Here is a 25,008-nt window from a genome sequence, read left to right on the forward strand (position 1 = left end):
TCTTATCCATTTCCACTTTCCATGACCTTGTTGCAAGCAGCATCCTGAGTTTGTCATAATCACTTGCCTTATAGTTCCACATGTAACCCTTTCTCGCTAAAGTCCTGTATGGCTGGACACCACCATATCAGGTGAAACTGATCACTTCCTGGTCACTTACTATCTGGAGGAAGATTTGCACTTCATTTACAATAATATCTTCTGATGAGATAATCATATTGAAGACCCTTGATCCTGTTATAGCCTCTATTATCTGATGCACATTTCCTTCTCGGTGCTTTCCATGTTATCATGTCTATAGCAGTACCCTTATAATCATTTCATCCTGTTCACTTCCACTTCATACCATACTGCTTCAAAACCACTATTTCCTCCTTGAATCTCCACTCTAGGTGGAAACAACAGCAGTCTTCCTCTTCCCTTTCTGTCCTGTCTGTCTTTGTGAAATACTACTTATTCCTCTATCTCTTATTCCTGTCAAAAGGTCATCCTCGTTAAACATCTCACATATTCCAACAGTTTTGGGTGAATGAACTCTATTAATGCTACAATTTCATTTCCCCTTGTTTTGAATACTTCTGTCATTTGTAATCATACATACTGGCTCATTTGTGTTTCTATAAGAAGTACCTCTGACCCAATTTCTCGGACATGATTCCTCCATGCTCCTCCTTGGCCATTCCTGTCATTACTGATATTACACCTCCCCAAGACCTCTATGTTATTCTCACATCTTTAACCATCTTAATCCTTTCTCGCACACTCACATATCCACTCTTAAAACCATCATCTACACTTCTTACACTGTATCTCTGTGTTCATCCTGAATCCTTTCATTCCCCTGTCCATCTTGTGTTTTCTCATTCTATTCAATTGTGCCATTCACCTCTCTGTTTGCAAATTCTCCTGCTCTTCCACAACACCGCTTGGTCTTCAGGACTTACATTCACTTCAACCATTTTCTCTTTCATCAACAGTTTCTGTTGCTGATTTGCAACAAGTTTATTTAAATGTGGCCCATCCTTTTATACAGCTCAGTCTGTCCTTGGATTCATCTCACACATTCACAAAATTAACACCCCTTTCTCCTCACACAACTCTGACAGCATATCATTACATATTAAAAATCTTTTCTCAACTCATCATCATATTCTGGTTGCCAAGGTATGGTGATGTTTAACTAGTGCATTAAACATTGTGTACAGTTAACTGGTAGAAATGATGGGTGAATTTTTTTTTTTTTCATTCCCTTCAGAAACGAGAATCCAGATTTAGCATACATGATGAATGGGAACAGAATATACCCAGCACATATTCTTACACACTCAAAGGGAGTGGAATTAAAACTGGAAGTTAAAATCAACTGAGAAGAATATAAGATTGTCATTATGCACCTAAGTAACAGTTACTATTTTTGAAAAGTGATTGATGAATTAATTGGATAACACAGCAGATTGTTCTTAACAAGTAGAGAAACAGATTCTTAGAAAATAGCTGAAACATAAAAAAAAAAAAAATTGTTTAAAAATTGAATTAGAGAGAATGGTGAATGAACATTCTCTCTAACAAGCTCAGTTAGTAACAGTGGCACTCCTTGGAAAGTCTGAAGTTTGAATCCTGTCTAGAATGTACAGAAGCTGACTTCATTGAAGATGAGTTAACCAGTCTCTTATCAGGACGTACTTCTCTTATGGGCATGGGCACTTTTTGAAACATTAGGATTTTCATCTTGCAAGATGATAACCTGGCAATTGACAGACATTGTTGACACTCCGGATAGAACTAACTCCTCTATCATTAATTTGGTTTTTTTTCTATGTAGACAAAGTTACTCGGCTGTGACAAACCACTGAGGCCAATACGCTGAAGAGTAGATGACTTAAATGAAGAGAAAATACCATACAGTGAAATTTGTATATATGCCTGTACTGGAGCAATCTCTTTTTCTGCAAGCCTAGTTTACAATTTTGTACGCTTGCTCAAATTACTACTTTGACTTCCATTGACTTTATATGACATATTTTTATCTTATGCAATGCTAAGAGTATTATAACTACTTTTCAGCTAAACACCTGATAATTTAATCCTCACAATTAGTAATTTGTACTGTATGATTCTTGAAATTGTTCCTGTTTTACAAATATAATTTTAATTTTATCTAGTGGTCAGTAGTGGAGCATGTCCAGGAGGGCTTTTGTTGGATCAAGTGGCACATACAACGTGCGGGCTTCAGAACTTGCTCGAGAGAAACGTATCAAGACCATCCGTTGCACAATTTTCTTTTTGGATGACTCTCAGCAGACATTTGAAATTGATGTAAGCTTTTAATTAAATCCTGATCATTGTAATGTATTGAAAAAATGTGCCTCTTTGCAAATGTGGTAAAGGTCACTATTTATTAAGTACACAATTTGAAACAAATTTTTCTTAATTAGAAGAAATTAATTGACATTGTAAATTATATTTTACAAGAACTATATTTTATCATTTACCCAAGCATGCAGAAACAAAAATTTACACATGAGTTAATTTCACATTTAAGCTACTTGTGTTTGGGTACAGATATATACAAATGACTTCACATCATATTACTCTCATAGCCCCAAATACACGTCAGTCTTCTTGTCAGGCATATATATATATATATATATATATATATATATTGCTCTTATGGGAGTGGTTATTACCTGGATGGGTTTGATCTTTACTGAGATCTCGCTAGGGAAAACTACACCACAGAAATACTGAGGGCTAAATCAGTGGTCAAAGTTGCATTTTCATGTGCAAGTAGGGAAATGGTAACATCATATTAAAATACTCTGAATGACAGCTGTTTGTGAATACATAAGTTTCTGTGGTTTAGTACTTCTGTAGAAAGCTTCCAGCATCGAGACCACAGAGTTTTAGATAAATAACGAGTCTAATAAAATAAACAAATATAACCCTACAAGTTTTGTAAGTCATGAGACTTACATGGTCAGGGGGTACTAGCAAAGGTTATACACAAAAAGAAAATATTAGAAACAATTAATTACACGTATTAGATGTTTTCAGAACTTCACAATTGGGAATCAGGATGTACTTCTCAGTTGGTACATACAAATAAGTTATGAGAATAAAAAAATGTTAAATTAATTGCTGTATACACATTGGAATAATGCATGTTCTGTAGCATCTCACGTATCTTATCTGAGAACTTGGTGTAGGATTAAACCTTGATTTTTGTTACATTGTATGGGGATCCTTAGCATTTGCAAGACCTCTTTGAATTTTCTTGTAAAACAGTTATGATCAATATAAGGAATTTCTGTTTGCCATACTTCTTGATGGCCTGAGTTAGTTGTATGGGATGCCAAACCTGATTTATCTTCTTTTTTTTTGACATCTTTTACATGTTCAGACATGTAATATTTCAGATTGGGGTGCTTAAGGGTCAGTGCTGTATAACTAGAAGGAGACCTCCACATAGTCTTTTAAAAAATGCGGAGAACCGACCAGGGCTTTTGACCTAATGTTCAGTCATCACCTTCTGATGTTGTACCCTGTTAGGTATCCATCTGGATACTGAAGAAATCTCACACAATTGCAGAATCTGTAATTCTGTCAGCATGCTGTAAAATTGTTAATATCATGTTTGGTGAGGAATATGAAAAGGAGATTTTAAAAATTCCTATGTCAGATAACACCATTTATCGACGTATTCAGGATTTGGTCAAAGATGTTGAGTTGCAAGTGGTATCTCACATTAAAGAAGCAGATATGTTTGCTATTCAGTTGGCCGAATCAACTGATGTAACTAGTAAAGCTCAACTTCTAGCCTTCAGTAGATTTATTTATAAGGAAGATATTATAGAACAGTTTTTATTTTGTTGACCACTTCTAGAAACAACGAAGGGAAAAGATTTTTCGATGTTGTTGATAATTACTTTAATTGCCATAACTTGTCTTGGGATTCTTGCATCGGTATTTGCACCAATATCAGGAAATGTAAAAGGATTTGTTACACTGGCTCAAAATAAGAATCCTAGAATTATTTTTACACATTGTTTTCTCCACAGAGAAGTACTAGAGTCAAAATCATTGGTACCTGAGCTTAAAAAATACTAGACGAGACTATCATTTGTCAATTATATAAAAGCCAGGCTGTTACAATTGAGATTGTTTGCAGCACTATCCTCCTCAATGGAAGCATCTTACACGCAGTTGTTAATACATACAGATGTAAGATGGTTATCTCGTGGATGAATTTTATCAAAATTGTATGAACTAAAAGAGGACATTTTAATTTTTTTGACAACTCAACAATCTGAGTTATCAGATTTTCTTAGCGACAAGCTTTGTGCAACAAGGTTGCATTTCTTACTGATTTTTCAAATCTTTAATTGCACTTAATAAAGGTATGCAGGGAGACTGTGGAAACATTCTTACTTCCACTGACAAAATTAATGCATTCAAGGAAAATCTAATGCTTTGGGAAGAAAGAATCAGAAAAGAAAATACAGTAAATATGTTTGAAGTAACAAAAAAGTACAAACTTAATGAAAATCTAATAGATCTAATTTTACAAACCATAAGATTACTAAATGCAAATATTGAAAAATATTTTCCCTCACTTGTCATATCATCCTTCGATTGGATAAGAGATCAGTTTTTCTGAAGTGCGTGTAAATTGGGAAATTTAATGATTACAGAAGAGGATGAATTAACAGATATAAGAAATGATAAAGGTTTAAAACTAAAACATTCAACAATAAATACTACTTCGTTTTGGTTATCTCTAAGAAGTGAATTTCATAATATTACGAAAAAAGCAACAGAAGTACTTCTTCCATTCTCCATGTCATATTTGTGTGAATCAAGCTTTTCCGCAATGAATATTATTAAGAACAAAAATAGATTGCTGCTGGAAGACTTGGAAGATGATTTAAGAGTATGCCTATCTAAAATTCGACCTCGCACAAAAGACATTGTGAAACAACATTGAGCTCAGATATCTCATTAAAATTAACTGCAAGTATGTATATTATTTAATACATTTAATATTCATTTGAAAAAATCAAGAAAAATTTTTAAAAATAAATTTGAGTATTGTTTTTCTTACTCAAAATGTCAAAAATATGGTTTACATTTTTTGGAACAAAAAGGATAAGTAATTACTATTATTAGTATCTTGTGTGTGTGTAAATCGATCAAAATTATGCCTATTTTTTTGCCAGATTGTCAAAAAAATTAAAAGAATATATTTTTAGTGTGCCGCAGAATTTTAATAATTACTCTAGGTGTGCCATGTTATGAAAAAGTTTGAAAATCACTGTTCTAGCCAAATCCCACCAACATAATATGACATTGGATATCTAATCATGCTAAAGTGAATGACTTTACATTTATTCACATTGAACTGACACCCATTTTCCCATGCCCACAATTCCAACCTATTCAAATCATTCTGCAAGTACAGCATATAAGCAGCATTCCTGATTATCCTACCTATCTTTGCATCATAATCAAATAGCTGTATGTCTCTTGTCAAATCGTTCCCAATGTTATTAATGTACAGATTGAATAACAGTGAATCAAGCACTGATCCTTGTGGTACACCACTTGTTACCTTAAACCTTGCAGATCAGATTCCCCGTAACCACTTTTTGATATCTGTCAGTCAGCCATTCTCTTATCCATGCTAATATTGTATAACCCAAACCCATTTTCTACATTTTATGCAACAGTCTACCATGCTGTATTCTGTCAAAAGCCTTAACAAAATCCAAATCTATCATGGTGCATCCATTCCCTTTTAGTGCAATGGTAACATTGTTATAGAATGTGAGCAAGTTGCTAAAACATGACCTTCCCTTAGTAAACCCATGTTGTTCATTGCAAAGTAGAGATTTACTACCGACCCATTTCTGAATGCGAGCCCTAATCAATTTTTCCAAAATCCTCACATCCACTCCTGAGATACTAATTGATCGATAGTTAGATACATCGGTCTTTGCACCACTCTTGTGCAGTGGAAGTACCATACATTCCTTCCATTCCTGCATCAGTCTTCCCTGTTCTGAGATTCATAATAAACAGTCTGGTCAAAGGAGTAGCCAGTTCAGCTGAACACTCTTTTAGCACATGCTGATATCCAGTCAGTCCCTATTTCTGAATTCTTACTCAATTTGTGCAACAGCTCTAATACCTCGGTCTCACACACCTGCTTTTCTTCATCTAGTGAAGAGGTAACAGTGAGTTCAATGTTGCATTCACCAGGTTGATAGCTTTTAACAAAATGGGCACTCATTAACTGAACAATCTCTTTTGCATCTGTAACCCTCATGCCACCTGCATTTAGATGAGTTATTCTTTCTTTTACTTGCAACGTATCGATAGAATTCTTGTGGGTTGTCTTTAGCACACACAGAGCCAGTTTCTTTTGATTCTCATACTCTGTTTTCCATACAACAGTTGTGGCTATTCTAGCCTGCTGTTCATAACGGATGTCATCCTTATGCAAATGGTATTCCTTCCACATTGTCCTTTTCTTATGAATCTCTTGCTTAACAAGATTACACATCCATTTGACTTCTGCTCTGTTTATTCTTCGAACTCTCGGGACACATTCTAATATCTCATCATTTAAGTATTGTTTAAATGCTTCCCATGCATTGTCGATATTCTTTCCATCCAGGAACTAATCCCATTCCACTGAACTCAGTATACTCCTCAGTGTTGGTCATAATTTCATTCTTTGTAGTTCATGTAATAACCTTCTCTTAATGGAACATTCATAAACTTAGTCTGAGGTAGCAACATATTGACTAAGGCAACAAACTCTATCCCTTTGTTTCTAATACTCCTAGCATTTGTGTACCAATATGTACACAAATGTTGGAAGTTTATTTTGCACTTGGTTAGACTATAATAAATTTAGTTTAATCCTTTATCCAAGTGTGGAGCTTGGTCCACCTTTGCTCAGAGTTGCCTGGTGTTGCACCACCTTACCTCAGTCCTGAAGATATTTTCAGGTGCAAACTTTGTTTGCTTACACTTGGATAAAGGATTAAACTAAATTTATTATGTACACAAATGTGTTTACCGGAATTTGGACAACTTCGGTAAACAGTGAAGAAATGACTGTCAGAAGGAATTGTGTGACAAGTGTTTCTAGAAAAGGAAGTGTGTTCTGACTTTCAGTCTCAATTGTGAATTGTATGCATTTTTGTTGTTTGTTCAGGTGGCTGAGAAAAGTGTCTGTCTGGAAGCCATATGACCAGATAGCAAAAACATCATCAACGTATCTAAACCAGACTTGAGTTTAAAGTAAAGGAATCAAGAGGATGTTGCTCAAAAGTTTCCTTTTATATGGCAAAATGGAAGCTTTTAAGCAACATGCTGTAGATTCCTCATGACCTTAATATGGAGGTCGAAATGTTGGGAAATTAAAATAATTATTTCTGATATGTTTGTAGTCTCCATAATTTGTCTGAAATGAATAATTACATATGTGTGGGCAACTCAAGTAGCTTTTGGCTACAAATATGGTAGCAGAATAAATGAAAGAATGAAAACGACAACCAAATATTAGATTTTCAGCATCAATTTCTAAAGAACACATTAATTGATTCGACTAGGGATGCATGTGTTGATGTTGTTTGCACAGTCAGAAAAAAAATCTGAACTCTGTAGTGGTCTAATGTAGATAATGAGGGCATTCCTAGAAAAAGAAGAAAGCATATTAGAGGTTCCTACCTAGTGAGCAGATACTGAGAATAATATGAGGAAGCATATCTACGAGGGTGGTCTGAAAAGTTCTCGGCCTAACAATGAAAAAACAAATTTATAATTTCAAAATTATTTTTAATTTGCAACATAATCTTTCTTGAGACTAATACATTTATTCCAGCAATGTTCTAGTGCCATTATCCCATCCCTGTAGTGGTTCTCAGTAAGATCTGCAGAATACCCCTCTACGGCTGCAATCATCTCTTGATTCAAAGAAAAACGCTGACCAGTGAGGTTTTAGTTTTGGGAAGAGATTGAAGTCAGAGGGAGCCAAATCTGGGGAATAAGGTGGATGTTCTAAAAATTCATAGAGAAAATCCCTTAATTTTCCCATTGCCAAAACATCTTTCTGGGCAGGTGCAGTGTCCTGATGAAAGATGATTTTTTTCCTTCTGCAAACCCGTTTTTTTCTCACGAATTTTTTCGTCTAGTCTGGTTAAAAGATCAGAATAATATTCCCTGTTTTTGTTTTACTATTTTCAAGATAATTAATAAACAAAATGCCTTTAGAATCCCAAAACACCAATGCCATGATCTTTCCTGCTGATGGAACTGACTTTGTCTTCTTTGGCGCTGAACAACCAGCTTCTGCCCACTGTTTTGACTGTTGTTTAGATTCTGATGTGAAATGGTGAATCCAGGTCTCATCCATAGTAATAAATAGATGCACAAAATCAGTTTTATTCATGTCAAAATGCTGTGAGCAAGCACGGTACCCATCATGCACAAAACATTTTCATTTGCAATTCTTCATGCAAAATATACCCTACACTTTCTTTTGAAATGCCTATAGTTTCAGCAATTTCACACACTTTGACTCGCTGGTCATCCAGTACCATATTGTGCATGCACTTGATCTATGATTTCTTGTGTTGTTACACTTTTTTGGACGTCCTTCACATGGATCATCTTCAAGGCTGGTACGCCGACATTTAAACTTGACAGTCCATTTCTTAATTATCCGTAACTCAAGTGCCCATAAATTTTTATTAACTTCGAATGAATTTCTTTTGGCGTTAAACCTTATTTTACAAAGAATTTTATAACCGCACTATACTCAATTTTATCCATTTCAAGGGATACAGAGAACACTTTTGCTTCACAGCTGTATAAAACAAACTACTTGGTAGAATGCCTTTGCAATTTCACATAGATGTTTATGACAGATGTATCAACTTAGAAAAAAATAATCTGGCTGATAGTGTTGCCATCTATGGTCGATGCCAAGAACTTTTCAGATCACCCTCATAAACTTGGCCAAAAAACACCCAGGGAAAAGACTCCCTTGACTACTTTCCAAAAAAAAGATGCATTCTAAAATGTTTGAATGAAGTGCCTTTTTAATATGTATGATTATAAAGTTAAATTCAGTAAACTGTTTATTGTTTTCAAAAAGTTATAGGCCAGTTGTAGAACAGTATCAAAATGACATGTATTGTAGAGAGTTTGTATCAATTTTCCTGATATCGTTAAACAAAATTAACCAAGAAAATCAGTCTTCCTCAGATACTTCATATACAGGGTGTCTTTAGTGTCCATAATTCTTAGTGCAGTTTTGATCTTTAACTGCTTCAAAAGTATCATTTACAGAGTTGCAATAAATATCATTTGAAAGTATAACTGTTAGAATTTTTGATGCATGAATATTATTATTTCATTACATTTTGAAATGTAATGAACATTACAGTTTCATTACATTTCAAATGTTGCTTGCTGAACTCAAGTCCATAACAGTAGTAAGAAGAATATTCTCTGCTCATTATAACAAGAAGGCTCCCCACAGAAATTTAATTAATAATTGGATGAAAAAATTCAAATAAACCATATGAATTCATGACAAACCCAGATCAGAGAGATGTTCATCAAGGGAAGTGAATGTGGTTGAAATTGAAAAGGGAGGTGATAAGAGTCCCAAGAAATCATTGCAACATGTTGCTGCCAAGTTAAATGTACCAGAAACTACAGTGTACAGAATTCTAATCACAACTCCATAAACATGCTTACTAAATTACGACTGTTCAAATGCTACAAGAAGAGGATTATCATGGCAGGTTGGATTTCTGTAAACTGATGAAGACACAAATGGAAAATGGCACAGATGTTATTGACATGTTTAGTTTTTCAGATGAAGCAACATTCCACATAAATCGAAAGTTAACTGTCACAATTGCTGTATTTGGGTTACAGAGAAGCCTCAGGAAATGTGGCAACATGAAAACGACTCACCAAAAGTTAATGGGTGGTGTGTGGTTAGGAGGTGTTGCATTATCGGACCATTCTTTTTCATTGAGCCCACTGTCAGGGGTGAATGTTATTTAGCAATGCTTCAGAATTTTTTTATTCCCGAATTAAAGAGATTAAATCTTATGAATAAAACCATTTTCCAACAGGATGGGGAACCCTGTCACTATGCGACACAGGTACAAAAGTTGGAAGTTTTTCCACTTGGTTATACTATAAATTAAAGATACCAAGAAATTTTATATTTGCTTTAATCCTTTATCCAAGTGTAAGCAAACATAGTTTGCACCTGAAATATAATCAGGACTGGGCAACTCGTATATGACTTCACATCACTTGCCTTAGTAGTGACTTAGTAGGTCTGGGTAGTGACCCTTCCCATAATGCATAGCATTATACATATCCGTAAGGATATGTGCTTTGCATTATGGAATACTAAGGCAAGTGATTGTGAAGTCATTAGCTTCTATATACGAATCGCCCAGTCCTGATTATATTTCAGGTGCAAACTTTGTTTTCTTACACTTGGATAAAGGAGTAAATCAAGTATAAAATTTCTTGGTATCTTTAAGTTACAGGTACAAAAGTTTCTGGATGACACTTTTGCAGACAGGTGCATCGGTAGAGGAGGTGCTCTTGCATGACCACCTCAGTCACCTGACCTGACTCCATTAGACTTTTTCTTATGGGGTTACATCAAAACAGTCATGTATGCTTCAAAACCTGCTTCTCTCAATCACCTTAAGACTAAAATTACAAATTCAATCACTGCTCAGAAACTACTACACATTTTCTGGAACTTCAAAAATCATTTAGTTACATGCATCGCACAAGATGACGATCATGTTGAGCACTAAAAAGCACTACTGGAAACTGTATAAGGAGGGTGTGAGCAAAGGAGTGAGATGCAGGTTCTTTGCATGGAGGGTGGTTGGTGAGTGGAATGCATTGCCTGAGTGTGTTGTGGATGTGGATACATTGAATCAGTTTAAGATGTGATTGGATGAGCATTGTATGCAATAGTGAGTACCTCCCATGATGAGTCTCTGACTCCTCTACCGATGCACCTGTCTGCAAAAGTGTCATCCAGAAACTTTTGTACCTGTAACTTAAAGATACCAAGAAATTTTGAAGCCTAAACATGATTGCTTGCCATATTAAATATTCACAGTGAGCAAAGTAGTGTAGAGAATGGTGTAGAGAAATGTTCTAGGGAAATGATAGAGCTCTTAAAACTATACAGTGTAAAATGAATAAGTGAAGCAATTCTGTGAACATCGCTACAAGGTAAATACATAGGTAAACATTTTAAGTTAAAGATATAAGCATTAACTATATTGCTTGAAATCAGAGTCCTCCTATTTCATGCTAAAATTCCACTTTCGAAAACAGGAAAGTTGATATTCCTTTTCTGGTCAGTGAAATTGATAATAAATTGATATTTCCATGGCTAAGTTTCCATAGCTGTTGCTAATAATTCATGTTGAAGTTTCTGGAAAAGAAACTGCATACAGACAAATCTGCCTTCAGAACACACACACACAATTTACAGACAAAAAAATTCTGTTGTTTGTGATGATGGGCAGTAGATGACATTGATGGTGGTAGTGTCATAGTAAGAGAATTAAGTAGCAGTGGAGAAGGTGAGATGTATTTAGCAAAGTATAGTAGGTTGCCCTCTCGTGATGAGTCTTTGGACTCCCTGGAGGTGTCACGGGATTGAAATAAATAATTTACTGTCTAAAATTAATTATTTATAGCCAATGTTTCTCTAGCTTAAGCTAGCATTATCAGAGACAATTTAATGCTATATGAAGTGGTCTTTCTCTAATGCACATTGAGATAGTCTGCTTTTTTGGCTCTCCATTTGAGATATATCCTTTTTTTTTTTTTTTTTTTTTTTTTTTTTTTTTTTTTTTTTAGACCACAGTAATTCATTCTGTCTTTCCAAAATATTGAGTTCTACACTGGCAAGGAATGCTGTAAACACATGGGAAAGAAAGAGAGAGAGAGAGAGAGAGAGAGAGGGGGCAGTCTCAGTGATCTTTGATCTGTCTTAGGCAGGTAGAAATTTTGTTTACAACTTTGTCACTTACATTCTCAGTGAAGACACCAACTAAAATGACCTGAATAACAAGAGTAGTCATGTGCATATAGGACAACAGTGGTGTTAGATCCTGAATGAAGGAATCTTGCGAAGAAATCATTCATTCAGAATCCAACATATTAAACTTACAAAAAAAGAGAAATACCTGCACATCAGCTGAAATTAAAAGTGAAACTTCTTCACTTTATGTATAAAATTTTTATTCTTTATTTCATGTACCATATATTTAAGCTATTGTGATCATATTAAGATTTTTTTTAGAGTATGTCTTAAAAGAGAGATAATCTGATTTAATTTAAGCCTCATTTAAGCTGTGTAAAAATAACTGTGAGTCATCAAATAGTTACTAAATAATAATTCTTGGAAGGTATAAAACTACATGTGTACAACGTAACGCTAACGGCAGTAGCATACACGGAACGTACTTTGACACAAATTCTGGGAATGCAAGAGCATAACAGCCTGCCTCAGGAGAGCAAGGGATGAACCCAACAGGAGAAAAGAGACTTCTAACGAAGAATATAAGGGGGACGAGTGCCGTATCAATCTCTCTGGTCTTAATTTTTTCCTGCTTGGTGGCTCAGAAGTTAGTGGGAGTTCGCGTAAAGGGGGGAAGAGGCGTCTCTGCTGAGATGTCAGACAGCGAGCTTTCTTGAGATTGGAGTAGGATTCTATGCAGAGCTGAAGGTAAAATTTCCAGTCCTAGCAGAATCAAGCTGTTGCTAAAAAAAAAAAAATCCCATCGAATCGTTCCTGAAACGCAAAGATTTGAGTTCGTTTCGGCAGAAATAATGAAGATAGAGTAACCTCTACGTTGACGTAAGGACAGCCAATAGACAAGAAGTAACCCGATGTACACGTGGTGCTGAAAGACGCAGAAAAAGTTCGGTAAGGTGAAATTACTCTATTTTGTGTATAAAATTCATTAGAAGAGAGAAGATTGTTTGTGAATGTGAAATTAAGGACAGTATTCTAAAGAACTCTGTGGACAGTCTCTAATTAGAAAGTTAACCTCCTTTGAGAGTCAGAAGAATTGTTTAGAAGAGACCTTTTGTATTGCATGTAATAGGATTAATTTAATGAGATTAGAATTGTGGATTTTAGTAACTGAGTAACATTAGAATGTTTGTTTATATTGTTTTCTGAATAGCATTACAGAAAGGAATTTAGCTTAACTTCATATCATTTGCTATTTATTCCAATATGCGGTTACTCGTGCTTTATGACCTTAGATTTAGTTTAGAATATGTTAACCTCTTAACTCGAGTTTTAATTAGTATTGAGTCATAATTGAGTGTGTGAAATTTTGTATTCTGTTTAGATATTCCAATAAACATGTCATATTTGCCTAAACCTGAGTCATGCCTGATTACAATTTCAAACTACCACTTATAAAAATAGAACCTATTTTTGTGGGAAGAAATTAGGAAGTGTATATAATTATAGATTTAGGTCACGACTGCAATTATCTGAATCTATATGGCAGTGTTAAAGATTATTGTGTAAGAACGCCTCAGAATCTAGTATTGTCTCCCTGAGTAAGAATCCTTTTCTGCTATAGGATACTGGCTGGCGCAGCAAAATATAAATTCGCCAGTATCCGAAGAGGAAGCAATCCTAGATATATGTATAATAGGCCCGATATCTGAAGAAGTAAAATAGCGATAGAAAGAATTGACATATATAAAACAGAAAATATAGAGAAAGCAACGACATAACAGTGGTGTTCTCTTGGTGATTTTAGTTGTTGATGATAGGGGAGTGTGCCAAAATCCATTTAAAATCATACTGTCCATTCTGTTACAGTTAGCAGGGTTCTGTAGAACTTGTGCCACTTGCAGGAACAAAACTTCTCTCTGATTTAAATTGGGATTTCTAAAGTAGCCTGGCTTTCTTCCATCTTATGAAGTGGTCTTTCTCTAATGCACATTGAGATAGTCTGCTTTTTTTGGCTCTCCATTTGAGATATATCCTTTTTTTTTTTTTTTTTTTTTTTTTTTTTTTTTTTTTTTTTTTTGAGATCACTGTAGTTCATTCTGTCTTTCCAAAATATTGAGTTCTACACTGGCAGGGAATGCTGTAAACACATGGGAAAGAGAGAGAGAGAGAGAGGGCGGTCTTAGTGGTCTTTGATCTGTCTTAGGCAGGTAGAAATTTTATTTACAACTTTGTATACAGTTCTGATTCTGTGTTGCTTTGAAGAGGGAGCCAAGTTTATCTATTGTGCCTTGAATGTAGGATAAAAGTGTTGTGTGTGTGTGTGTGTGTGTGTGTGTGTGTGTGTGTGTGTGTGTGTGTGTGTGTGTGTGTGTGTGTGTGTGTGTGTGTGTGTGTGTGTAGTTTGGTTTTGGGGGAGGGGTCTGTTCTTTTTTTTAGTTTGGCCAGAGTGTTTTATTTTATTTTATTTATTTATTTTTTTAATATATATCCAATTTGTTGGAATGACATGAGTAGAGCCTTTTGTTATGGATGAAGTACTTGTCCCAAGGATAAAATTTACTTTGCCCTGGAGGCTAAAGGTTTGAAAATTCTTAGTTTCTGGACAGTATGGTGGTGTGAAGTGGCAAGTAGATATCTGCTTGTGTTTTGGCTTAGGTTGACGTAAGATGATGTAGTTAAGGGATAATATTATATTTTCAGTGAAGGTAGAGGGAATAGGAGAGGAGGGATATTACTGATGATAGCTGAATAACTTCAACAAATATAAAAGTTCAGGAGGATCTTAGGTCTGAGGGAGATGGTTCATTTGCCAATAGGATGAAATGAATTGCTGGTTGTTGCTATTGGGGTACACAGAAAGGTGTGAATGCCACACATTGTCAGATTAGCTCAAAGTGCAGGATGAACAGGTATTAGAAAGGAGTTCAACTATGGGGACAGATTAGAGGGAAGAAAGTGTGCATGGTGAGATAGAAATGGAATTTTTATAATTACTAAGGGACAATTACCTGAAACAGCATGTAATGGAAGGGACCAGGGGTTTGTGATCAGGAGTGCTGGATCTGGTAATAGCACTGGACAGTGCACCCATAACACTGTAGCCCCCTCTGCCTCTGATCTGAGAAGCTCAGTCAGGGAAGGGTTTATGTAGATCTATAAAGCTGGTGATAATGACAGCTTGGAGCAGTGCATGGCATAAATAAGCTACAAGGAAAGAATATTAGTAGCATTTGGGAAACAATATCCCAAAGCCAGGAGGATAAACCAAATGGATAATAAATGGATGACTCTAGCAATATAAAGCAGGAACTGAGAGAGAGAGAGAGAGAGAGAGAGAGAGAGAGAGAGAGAGACATATTGTGGTGGGAATATAATTAAAAAAAAAAAAAAAGTGATCAGCATGCTGTTAAGCACAGACTCTTATGAAGGGTTACCAGTATGATAAGGAAGGCTAAACCAGCTTTTGAGAAAAAAATTAGCCTAACAGGTCAAGTGAAATCCTAAAGAGTTTTTTCACTATGCAGCAAGTAAGTGGAAGGATGATTATGGAAGCATAACTTTAATTAGTGCTTATGGTAGGAAAGTGAAAGAAGCAGATGAAATAGTTGAGTTCCTAAGTGATCACTTTGCAATGGTGTATCATCCATGTGGAGATTTTGCAGTTGTTGATGTGATAGAGATAGTGAGAATTGAGGTTGATGAACTGGAGATGCTCAACATATTGAAAAATATCAAGTTGAATACATCTGTGGGATGGATAGCATTTTGTGCTACAACGAAGTGCAGGTGAACTGGAAATGTCTCTAATGACGTTTGCTTAAATTAAGTCTCAGCTCTGGTCAGGTTACAATGGAGTGGAAAAAGGGTAAAACAGTTCCATTACATAGAAGTATCAAATTACTGATCATTTAGCATTTCAGGAGTATGGTTAAGGTATTGGTAAAGTTGGTTAAAGGTAGAATTCAGGAACGTGAGGGAAAGGAATATGATATTGTATGGTAGGCAGCACAGTTTTATAAAAGTAGGTCCTGCCTTAGTAACACTGGAATTGGATAAGGAAAATGGCTACATTTTCCTTATCCAATTATATACTGCTGAACTTTGTAAAAGCATTTGACAGAATACTGCACAGAATGCTGTTAACATTGTTGGATCAAATGGGAATGGATGTGAAGCTGGTGATATGGATAGGGGGTAGAGGTCTGTCTGACACTATGTAATAGTTAGTAGTATATGGTGAAGTGGAATCTAGAAGAATGAGAGTAGCTAGTGAAGTTACTCAGAGTTCTCTATGAGGGACTGCTACTGTTTGTGTATTAATGATACATGGAATTATTTCAGTGGGAAAATTTCTACCTACCTGATGATGCAAAATTGGGGATGGAGTAGTTAATAAAGGTGGCATAGACATTTTCCCAGATGATTTTAAATAAATTGGCAGTGTGGGCAAAGGATAATGGTTGTCAGTTTAATGTGGTAAAATGTAAGGTTATGCACTTTGCTATGAAAAGTCTACATATTGTGTATTTGTACAGTGATTATTCCTGGATTGTAGGAAATTGACGATGCTAGAGATTTGGGGGTGATGGCATACAAAGAGTTGAAGTGCAGAGGTGAATGTTGCAAAAGTTCACATAGCTCAAATGATCACTTGGATCTTGAAGAACACATTGACAAGTAGAGATAGTGAGGTTATTATCCTTCTTTATAAGGCTGTGATCAGACCATCTTGGCTGCTGGGCACAGATTTGATCACTTGGTTTTTTGGTAGTGACCAGAGATGGTGGAGAGGATTCAAAGACAAGTGGTCACTCTGGTAACAGGTCTTTTGAATGCTCCCTATGAGGATAGAGTGAAGGTTTGTGAGTTGCAAAGTTTAGTTGGCAGGTGGAAATGAGGAGGCATGATAAAAATTTATAAGTTACTAAAGAGTTTCTATAAGATTGATATAAATGAAATTTTTCAGTACATGATGAGTAGAGATAGAACTAGCTGTCATCCCTGGAATTTGTGTAAAAGTGTGGTTAATAAGAGTGTACAGACTAGATTTTTTTTTCCCTATTTAGTGAATGAGTTTAAGGGGAGGTATGTAGGTATTATGTAAATAATGGATAGTGCAGTTACTTCATTTAAAGGTGCATGAATGTTGTGATGTATAATGTTTATCTCACATACCCCTATTGTATTATGTGGCATGGAATGCCATATTAGACAAATGCCTCTTTGTTTCACCATTATGGAAAGAATCATGCAGAACCTACATAGTATAGTTAAGGTTGAGTCATTGATGCTAATTTAGGTTTAATAGAATGGAACTTATTATGAAAGTTAAAGAAGAAAGTGCTAAATATGGCCTCAAACTTAACCTCAAAAAAGACAAAAGTTACGGTAACATGTGAATTTAAGGATTTTGAAGTAGATGGGGAGAAAATGGAAGTAGTTGAGTTGTATAGGAAATCATTTGAGTAGCATAAGATACGAGATCACCAGATAAATCAATGTACGTAATACACAAAGTTCATAGCATATTCTGTTTTGGAATTGTTTCAAGATTTTAAGATGTACTTCTATTTTAAATGTAATTTCTTAGCTGGGCTACTTTATTACAAGTACCATTCGAAAAATGCTCCTAGGATCCCGAACTGATAAAGGTTATTGTACTGAGAAGAAGATTATTACTCAGAAAGAAAGCGAAGACAAATTTAAGCAAGATCTTTAAAGATAAAGATATTAGCCTCGCAACAAAAATCAGAATCGTGAAAGCAATGGTATTCCCTGTGGTACTGTATGGATATGAAAGTTGGACCCTGAGAAAGAGTGAACAAAGGAAGATAGATGCATTTGAATTATGGGTTTGGAGATACTTACTAAGAATTCCATGGACTGTAAAGCAAACCAATAAATCAGTGATAGACAGAATAAATTCAGATTGCTCCCTCGAAGCTATGATCATCAAGCAAAAATTGTCATACTTTGGACATATTATGCGAGCAAATGACAGTCTGGAGAAAATGATGATGCTTGCTAAAGTGGATGGAAGCAGGAGAAGAGGAAGACGAAGAATTAGATGGGTGGATGGAGTTAAAGAAGCAACTGGAATGTGCTTGGAAATTCTGAAAGATATGGCCAGAAGAGAGCATATGATTCATAGAATCACCAGGAGTCGAAAATGATCCCCCCCCCCCACACACACACACAGAGAAAGAGAGAGAGAGAGAGAGTTTATATTTAGGCTATGGATGTTGGTAAAGTAGACATGAAAGCAGTTTTAAATTTTTATCATGTTTGCAGTTTTTTTTTTTTTTTTTGGGTGGTTTGTTTATTTTATTTTTTGCAATTTTTTTTTTTTGGGGGGGGTATATTTGTTTTTGTTTTTTTATTTTTATGTCTTTTCTAAATCACTTAGGGAATTAAAACAACGTAGATCCGAATATAAATTAAATTATACTTTAATAAATATTTCCGATATTTCGGCAATGTCACATTGCCATTTTCAATAGGAACTTACAAAAAGGCAGTTGCACACAGGCACTAACAATACAGTAACTGAGAATGAAGATATGAAGCTATCGTTCTCCTAGAAGTCCTGATGGTGCCCTCTGGCGGGCTAAGTAGGCGTTCTTGGCCGTTGAGCTGAAGGTCTGCTGATGTATGCCTCCCAAATTTGGGGCAGTCGCATACAACCAAATTTGTTGAGGTTCGGAGAGTTTCTTAGGGCAGAGGCTGATTCCATAAATAATCTTTCGAATTTATATTTGCTCCGGTGTATTACTGTAGCTTTCTTCCACCGTATTCTGTGGCGAGTATCCAGAGCATGTTTTATGTCATCATCATCAAATTCCTGCCACATTTTTTATGTTTTTTTATTTATTTTGCATTTTGCATCCATGGAAGTTAAGGCTGTTCTCAGTCAAGAAAGGGGTAAGAGCTAGATTTTTCTCCCAGAGAGCAGTGAGTGAGTGGAATAATTTGCCCTTAGGGATAGTGAGTGGATCTAGTGTAAATGGATTTAAGGGAAAGTATAATAGCTAGGTTGGGTAATTTACAGCCTCCCTCGATGAGTCCTTGACTCCCTGGAGGTCTCAATCAGATAATAATAATATTTTTTTTTAAAACTGCAGCATTGCTGCTATTTATTGTAGTGTAATTTATGGTTAATGATGTCAGATGGATGAAAGAGTAATAGGAGTGAAGGATTTGTGGATATTACCTATAAGTCTAGATATCAGGAATATGCCTAGGCTAGCCCACATGACCTTGACAGTATTTTCTGGTCTTTTGCATTCTGCTATATTCAGACTTTCTTCACACACACACACACACACACACACACACACACACACACACACACACCATCTGATAAGTAACTATCATCAGGATTTTTTTGCTATCTGGCCTGCAGGCCTTCTGATACATTAGCTAGCTTTCAGCTGTCCTGCAGAACTACTTTATAGCTTTACCTTCAAATGGAGATACTGGCTTCCATAGCTAGTTAATTAATTATATTATGTTGAGCATTCTCATTCTTGACCTTATTTGCTCTGCATGAGTGAATATAAGGGGGGGGGGAGCATCGAAACTAGAGACCCTACTCTGCAAAGGAAAGATGACTGTGGTCACCACACCTCAAATAATCAGGGCAGTCATGTTTCACCAGACATTGAACATCGTTTACCATCTAGCAATGTAACTGGTATTTCCTGTAACTTGAGAAGATATATTAACTAATTGGTTAATGTTTACATCACTTTCAGAAGGACATATTTCAGTGTTTGTGCTTTTCTTGAAAATACCTGAATTTGAATATCATCAGGAATGCAAATTATTATAGGAGCTTTTCAGGTGAAGACAATAATAAATTTAGTTTAATCCTTTATCCAAGTGTGAGCAAACAAGTTTGTGCCTGAAAGTATCTTCAGGACTGGGGCAAGGTGGTACAACACCAGGTCACTCCTTGCAAAGGTGGAGCAAGATACCAACACTCTTATCTCAGTATCTCCCATAATGCAAACCACATCTCCTTGCGGATATGTCTGTTGTTATGCATTGAGGGAAGGGCCACAACCCAGACTAGTTTCGACCTTTATTGAGGTCTCTTCAGTGGGAGCCAGGCCCGAGTGGAGATACCAGGCAGAAGCATTAGCAGGTCATTGCTCCACCTTTGCAAGGAGTGCCCCGGTGTTGTACCACCTTGCCCCAGTCCTGAAGATACTTTCAGGCACAAACTTTGTTTGCTCACACTTGGATAAAGGATTAAACTAAATTTATTATACTCTAACCAAGTGAAAAATAAACCTTCAACATCTTTCTCTAAATCCAGGTGAAGACAAGTTATCCAATCTAATGTACTTTTTCTTCCAAGTAAGTTGGCATTTTCTCTTTAAACTAGCAAACTTGTGAAAAAATGTACATCGTCATCAAACATAATACACTGATCTCATAGTCATATTAGCCATAATTTCAAGCCAATCAATGAATCAGCTGATAATAGATGCTGAATCAAGTCAGAGTTATAGGTATAGCGTCATTACATCCAGTGTATTTTTTAGACGCACTTTGCATAGATATAAGCGTTAAAGAGACCTAATCATTATCCCCACCTCCATTACACTTGGAATTAACTGATCACTTGCTTTTTTTTTTTTTTTTTTTTTTTTTTTTTTTTTTTTTTTTTTGAACCTGCAACGAAATATGGAGGGAGGGGGGAAGTGTTTGGATTCCTAAATTTCTTGGCTTATCTAATATTTAACATTGTTATTAGTGCATGATGTTTCGATCTTTTATAGGTAGAATTGTTACTGAAAAAAAAAAAAATTGTGCAAAAGGAAAGATGTATTTCATTTAAATAATTTTGAAATACTTTTGTAAATATATATGTGCATATCTAAAATATAATATTTCAAAAAATATCAGTTTGGCATACTTTTTTTTAGTTTTCGATTTATTTGGTTGTAATAAGTAGTTGGATATCACTAATTATTATGCCTGTGATTTTATATTTCTCATTTTTCAGAAGCGAGGTAAAGGACAAATGCTGTTAGAACTAGTCTTCCAACACTTGGAGCTAATTGAGAAAGATTATTTTGGTTTGCAGTTTTCTGAAATTGATTCCACTCCTGATGCAATGGTAAGTTAAAAATTATGTATGATTTTTTCTTCCCCACCCTCACCTCCTCCAGACAGTCAACTGATGAAGTTAAATCATCCTTCCTGAATTATTATCATGTTATCCAGTAGAGTCTTAATTAATTCCAACCCCCATCAATACAGAATATTTTAACTTGTAATACCCATCAACATTAAACATATTTCTGTCTGAATGTTTGCCTCCTTTTCTCATATTTCACTTTTAAATAACTTCCTATGAATGATGATATAATGAAACACAAATGAACAAGATATCCTTCCTCTTAGCTTTTTTTTTTTCCTTTTTTTTTTTTCTTGTTAAGCTTAGTGCCAGTCATGGCTAAATTATGATTAACATCTGACCTCCATGGAGTCAGAGACTCATGATGGAATATAACTTGGCTTTTTAGAAATCTGATTACTGCTTATGATAAGATGATTAATTCTGCCTGTATGGTCTGCAAAGCAAAACTTGATGGCTGGTTTGCCATCAAGTTTTGCTTTGCAGGAAAACAAAATGAAATTGTCACAAAAAAAAAAAAAAAGGATTGGTAGATGACACAAATTAATTTCATTTAAAGTTATTAGAATTACGTTACAGTGTTCTTCATCAATAAATGTCAAGCAGTAAAACCAAAGGAATTAAAAGTATATTCATTGTTGATGGAAAAACCTGGAAAGCCTTCAGTTTGGCATCATGATGCTATTGGAATGAAATGATTTTACATTGCATTCTTTCTCAGTCATTTAATTTAGTAAGATTTTGTGAAGAATTTTATGTTACTCTAAAATTTAGATTTAAAAGATATAGCAAAGCTATCACAGCTATTAGTTTTGAGGAAATTACAATGTATGCTGAATATTAATTATAATAATTTTATTTAGTACTTCCAGTATTTCGGCAACATTAGATTGCCATCCTTGAGGATTACAGAACAATAATGTCCACACAAGCACTAACACTGAATAAATAAGGCTGAAGAAAGCCAACCAAAGCCAGGCCTAGAGTCCTAAATGGTTCCCTCTAGTGGGCTAAATTGGGTGGTCTTGGCCATTGGGCTGAAGATCTGAGGATGCATACTTCCCAAATTTGGGTCAGTTTCATGCAACTATATTTGTTGAGATTTGGAAAGTTTCTGAGGCGGATTCCAGGAATAACCTCTCACAGTTGTATTTGCTACAATGCAACAATGCAGTAGAGTGGCCTTCTTCCATTGTTCAACCGAGTAACCTGATAGACATTTGGTAGGTGTACTGGGGTTTGGTGGGGCAGGTATGGCATGCCAATTTGTTATGTGGTCTGTAAGTCATTATAAGGTTGTATTTCTTTATGATTTCTCTTAATTTTTTTGGATGTGTCCTGTCTATATGGAATGGTGATATATTTTATGTAATCTCTCTTTAGGAGTGGGGAGGGTCTATAGCTGCAGCTAACGAAATTCTTTGCCATGCTAGCGTTTATCTCACATCAGACAGCCTCATAGGCAAACAGCTTTCTATCTTACTGATCTCCTGTTATACTACTCCCTTTTAGGCTGCAGTTTATCTGTTATCATAAGAATACCCCTCCCCTCATCCTATTTGCTCTGTCTGCTCTAAAAATACTATATCCTGCACATTCTATACCAATAATTATGAGGGTGGTCTGAAAAGTTCTCGGCCTAACAATGAAAAACAAATTTATAATTTCAAAATTATTTTTATTTTTCAACATAATCTCCCTTAAGACTAATACATTTATTCCAGTGATGCTCCACTGCCATTATCCCATCCCTGTAGTGGTTCTCAGTAAGATCTGCAAAATACTCCTCTACAGCTGCAATCACCTCTTGATTCGAAGAAAAACGCTGACCAGCAAGGAAGAGTTTTAGTTTTGGAAAGAGAGAGAAGTCAAAGGGAGCCATATCTGGGGAATAGGGTGGATGTTCCCACAATTCATATTGCAGGTCCCTTAATTTTCCCATTGCCAAAACACTTTTGTGAGCAGGTGCATTGTCCTGATGAAAGACTATTTTTATCTTCTGCAAACTGGGTCTTTTCTCACGATTTTTTTCATCTAGTCTGGTTAAAAGATTTGAATAATATTCCTCGGTTATTGTTTTACCCTTTTCAAAATAATTAATGAACAAAATGCCTTTAGTATCCCAAAACACCTATGCCATGACCTTTCCTGTTGATGGAACCGACTTTGTATTCTTTGGCGCTGAACATCCAGCTTCTGTCCACTGTTTTGACTGCTGTTTGGATTCTGAGGTGTAATGGTAAATCCAAGTCTCATCCATAGTAATAAATCAATGCACAAAATCAGTTTTATTCTTGTTAAAATACTCCAAGTACTGTTCAGAGATTTTCATTTGAGTGCATTTTTGATCTGCTGTGAGCAAGTCTGGCACCCATCTTTTGCAAAGCATTTTCATTTGCAATTCTTCATCCAAAATATTTCCTACACTTTCTTTTGAAATGCCTATACTCTCAGCAGTTTCACTCACTTTGACTCGCCAGTCATCCAATACCATATTGTGCACTTGATCAATGATTTCTGGTGTTGTTACACTTTTTGGACGTCCTTCATGCGAATCCTCTTAAAGCCTGGTAGGGCCACATTTAAACTTGGGAGCCCATTTCTTAATTGTCTAAAATGAAGGAGAAAAGTGCCCATAAACTTTTATGAACTTCAAATGAATTTCTTTTGGCGTTGAACTTTCTTTTACGAAGAATTTTATAACCTCATGATACTCAATTTTATCCATTTCAAGGGAATGACAAACAGACAATGCTTTTGCTTCAGACAGCTATATGAAACAACTACTTGATGGAATGACTTGCAATTTCACATGGATGCTTATGACAGATGTACCAACTTAGAAAAAAAAAAATCTTGCCAATAGTATTGCCATCTATGGTCGAGGTTGAGAACTTTTCAGACCACCCTCGTATATCATCTTCTGTCAGCCACATCTTGCTAATACCAATATCATTTAGCCCCAAACTCCTCCTCCTCCTTCGTAATACTTCTGGTGTTAGTATACATAAATGGTATAATTCTTATAGGCCTATAACTAACCTTATGGTTTGTACTCACAATCCCATTCCAATTTTCTTCCCAGGAACAAATGTCAGCATTTTCTATCCAATTGCACACCCATTTACCTTATTGGTGTCTTCATGAACACTCACATGCTTCCTACCCAAAAACTTTAGTTTGTACATCCAATCCTTCTATAGTCAGCAGCACTTTTTCTAAACTCTTAACTTACCAGATATATTCAAGGGCAAACCATCTTACATAAGTTTCTTCAGCCATCAGACTCACTCCACATTCCAAGAAACTTTACACTGTTCTTCCTGCATTGAGCCATTTGCAGTTATGGCCCTTATTCATAACTCTCCTCTATCACAGCAACAGACTTGCTATCTTTACACTCTCACTTCTTATCTTAGGTAAATGTTCCTAATTAGCTGCAGAAATTCCATTCCTTCCATCCATCCACATGACCTCTTCTCTTTCTAATCTTCTTCTCTTCTGTTTCTGTCAGAAACTCTTTCATGTCTTCCCCTCATACCATACATTTCTTCTTTTAGATCGTTTGTAAGTTCTAAAACAGTCGGTTCTTTCAATTTGCCTTTCTGCATCCTAATATCCTCACTATCATCATTAATCTTTGCACATGGGAAACATGATTTCATTGTACTCTCATCAGCCACTCCTTTTATCGTGTAATTTCTGTACGAAATTTTCACCCTACTCTTTTCTTGCTTTCCAGCAGTACCACTTGCCAGACATTTAGTCTCTCTAACTTATACTTCATCCTATGAAAGACTAT

General features: G+C 35.6%; 1 protein-coding gene across 1 annotated transcript in view; it reads left to right on the plus strand.

Moving 5' to 3' along the window:
• The window catches only part of Ptpmeg (protein tyrosine phosphatase Meg), a 558,329-nt gene that overhangs the window by 49,492 nt on the left and 483,829 nt on the right, over nucleotides 1–25,008 (plus strand). The window contains exons 2-3 of the mRNA XM_090403197.1: nucleotides 2,163–2,316; nucleotides 21,072–21,185. Coding sequence (XP_090259323.1) covers nucleotides 2,179–2,316; nucleotides 21,072–21,185 — 252 coding nt within the window. The 5' untranslated portion in view covers nucleotides 2,163–2,178. The remainder of the gene's footprint in view (nucleotides 1–2,162; nucleotides 2,317–21,071; nucleotides 21,186–25,008) is intronic.

Source organism: Typopeltis vanoorti, chromosome 13 (genome assembly GCF_054136105.1).
Source record: "Typopeltis vanoorti isolate ZY-2024b chromosome 13, IOZ_Tvanoo_1.0, whole genome shotgun sequence".
Classification (NCBI taxonomy): Eukaryota; Metazoa; Arthropoda; class Arachnida; order Uropygi; family Thelyphonidae; genus Typopeltis; species Typopeltis vanoorti.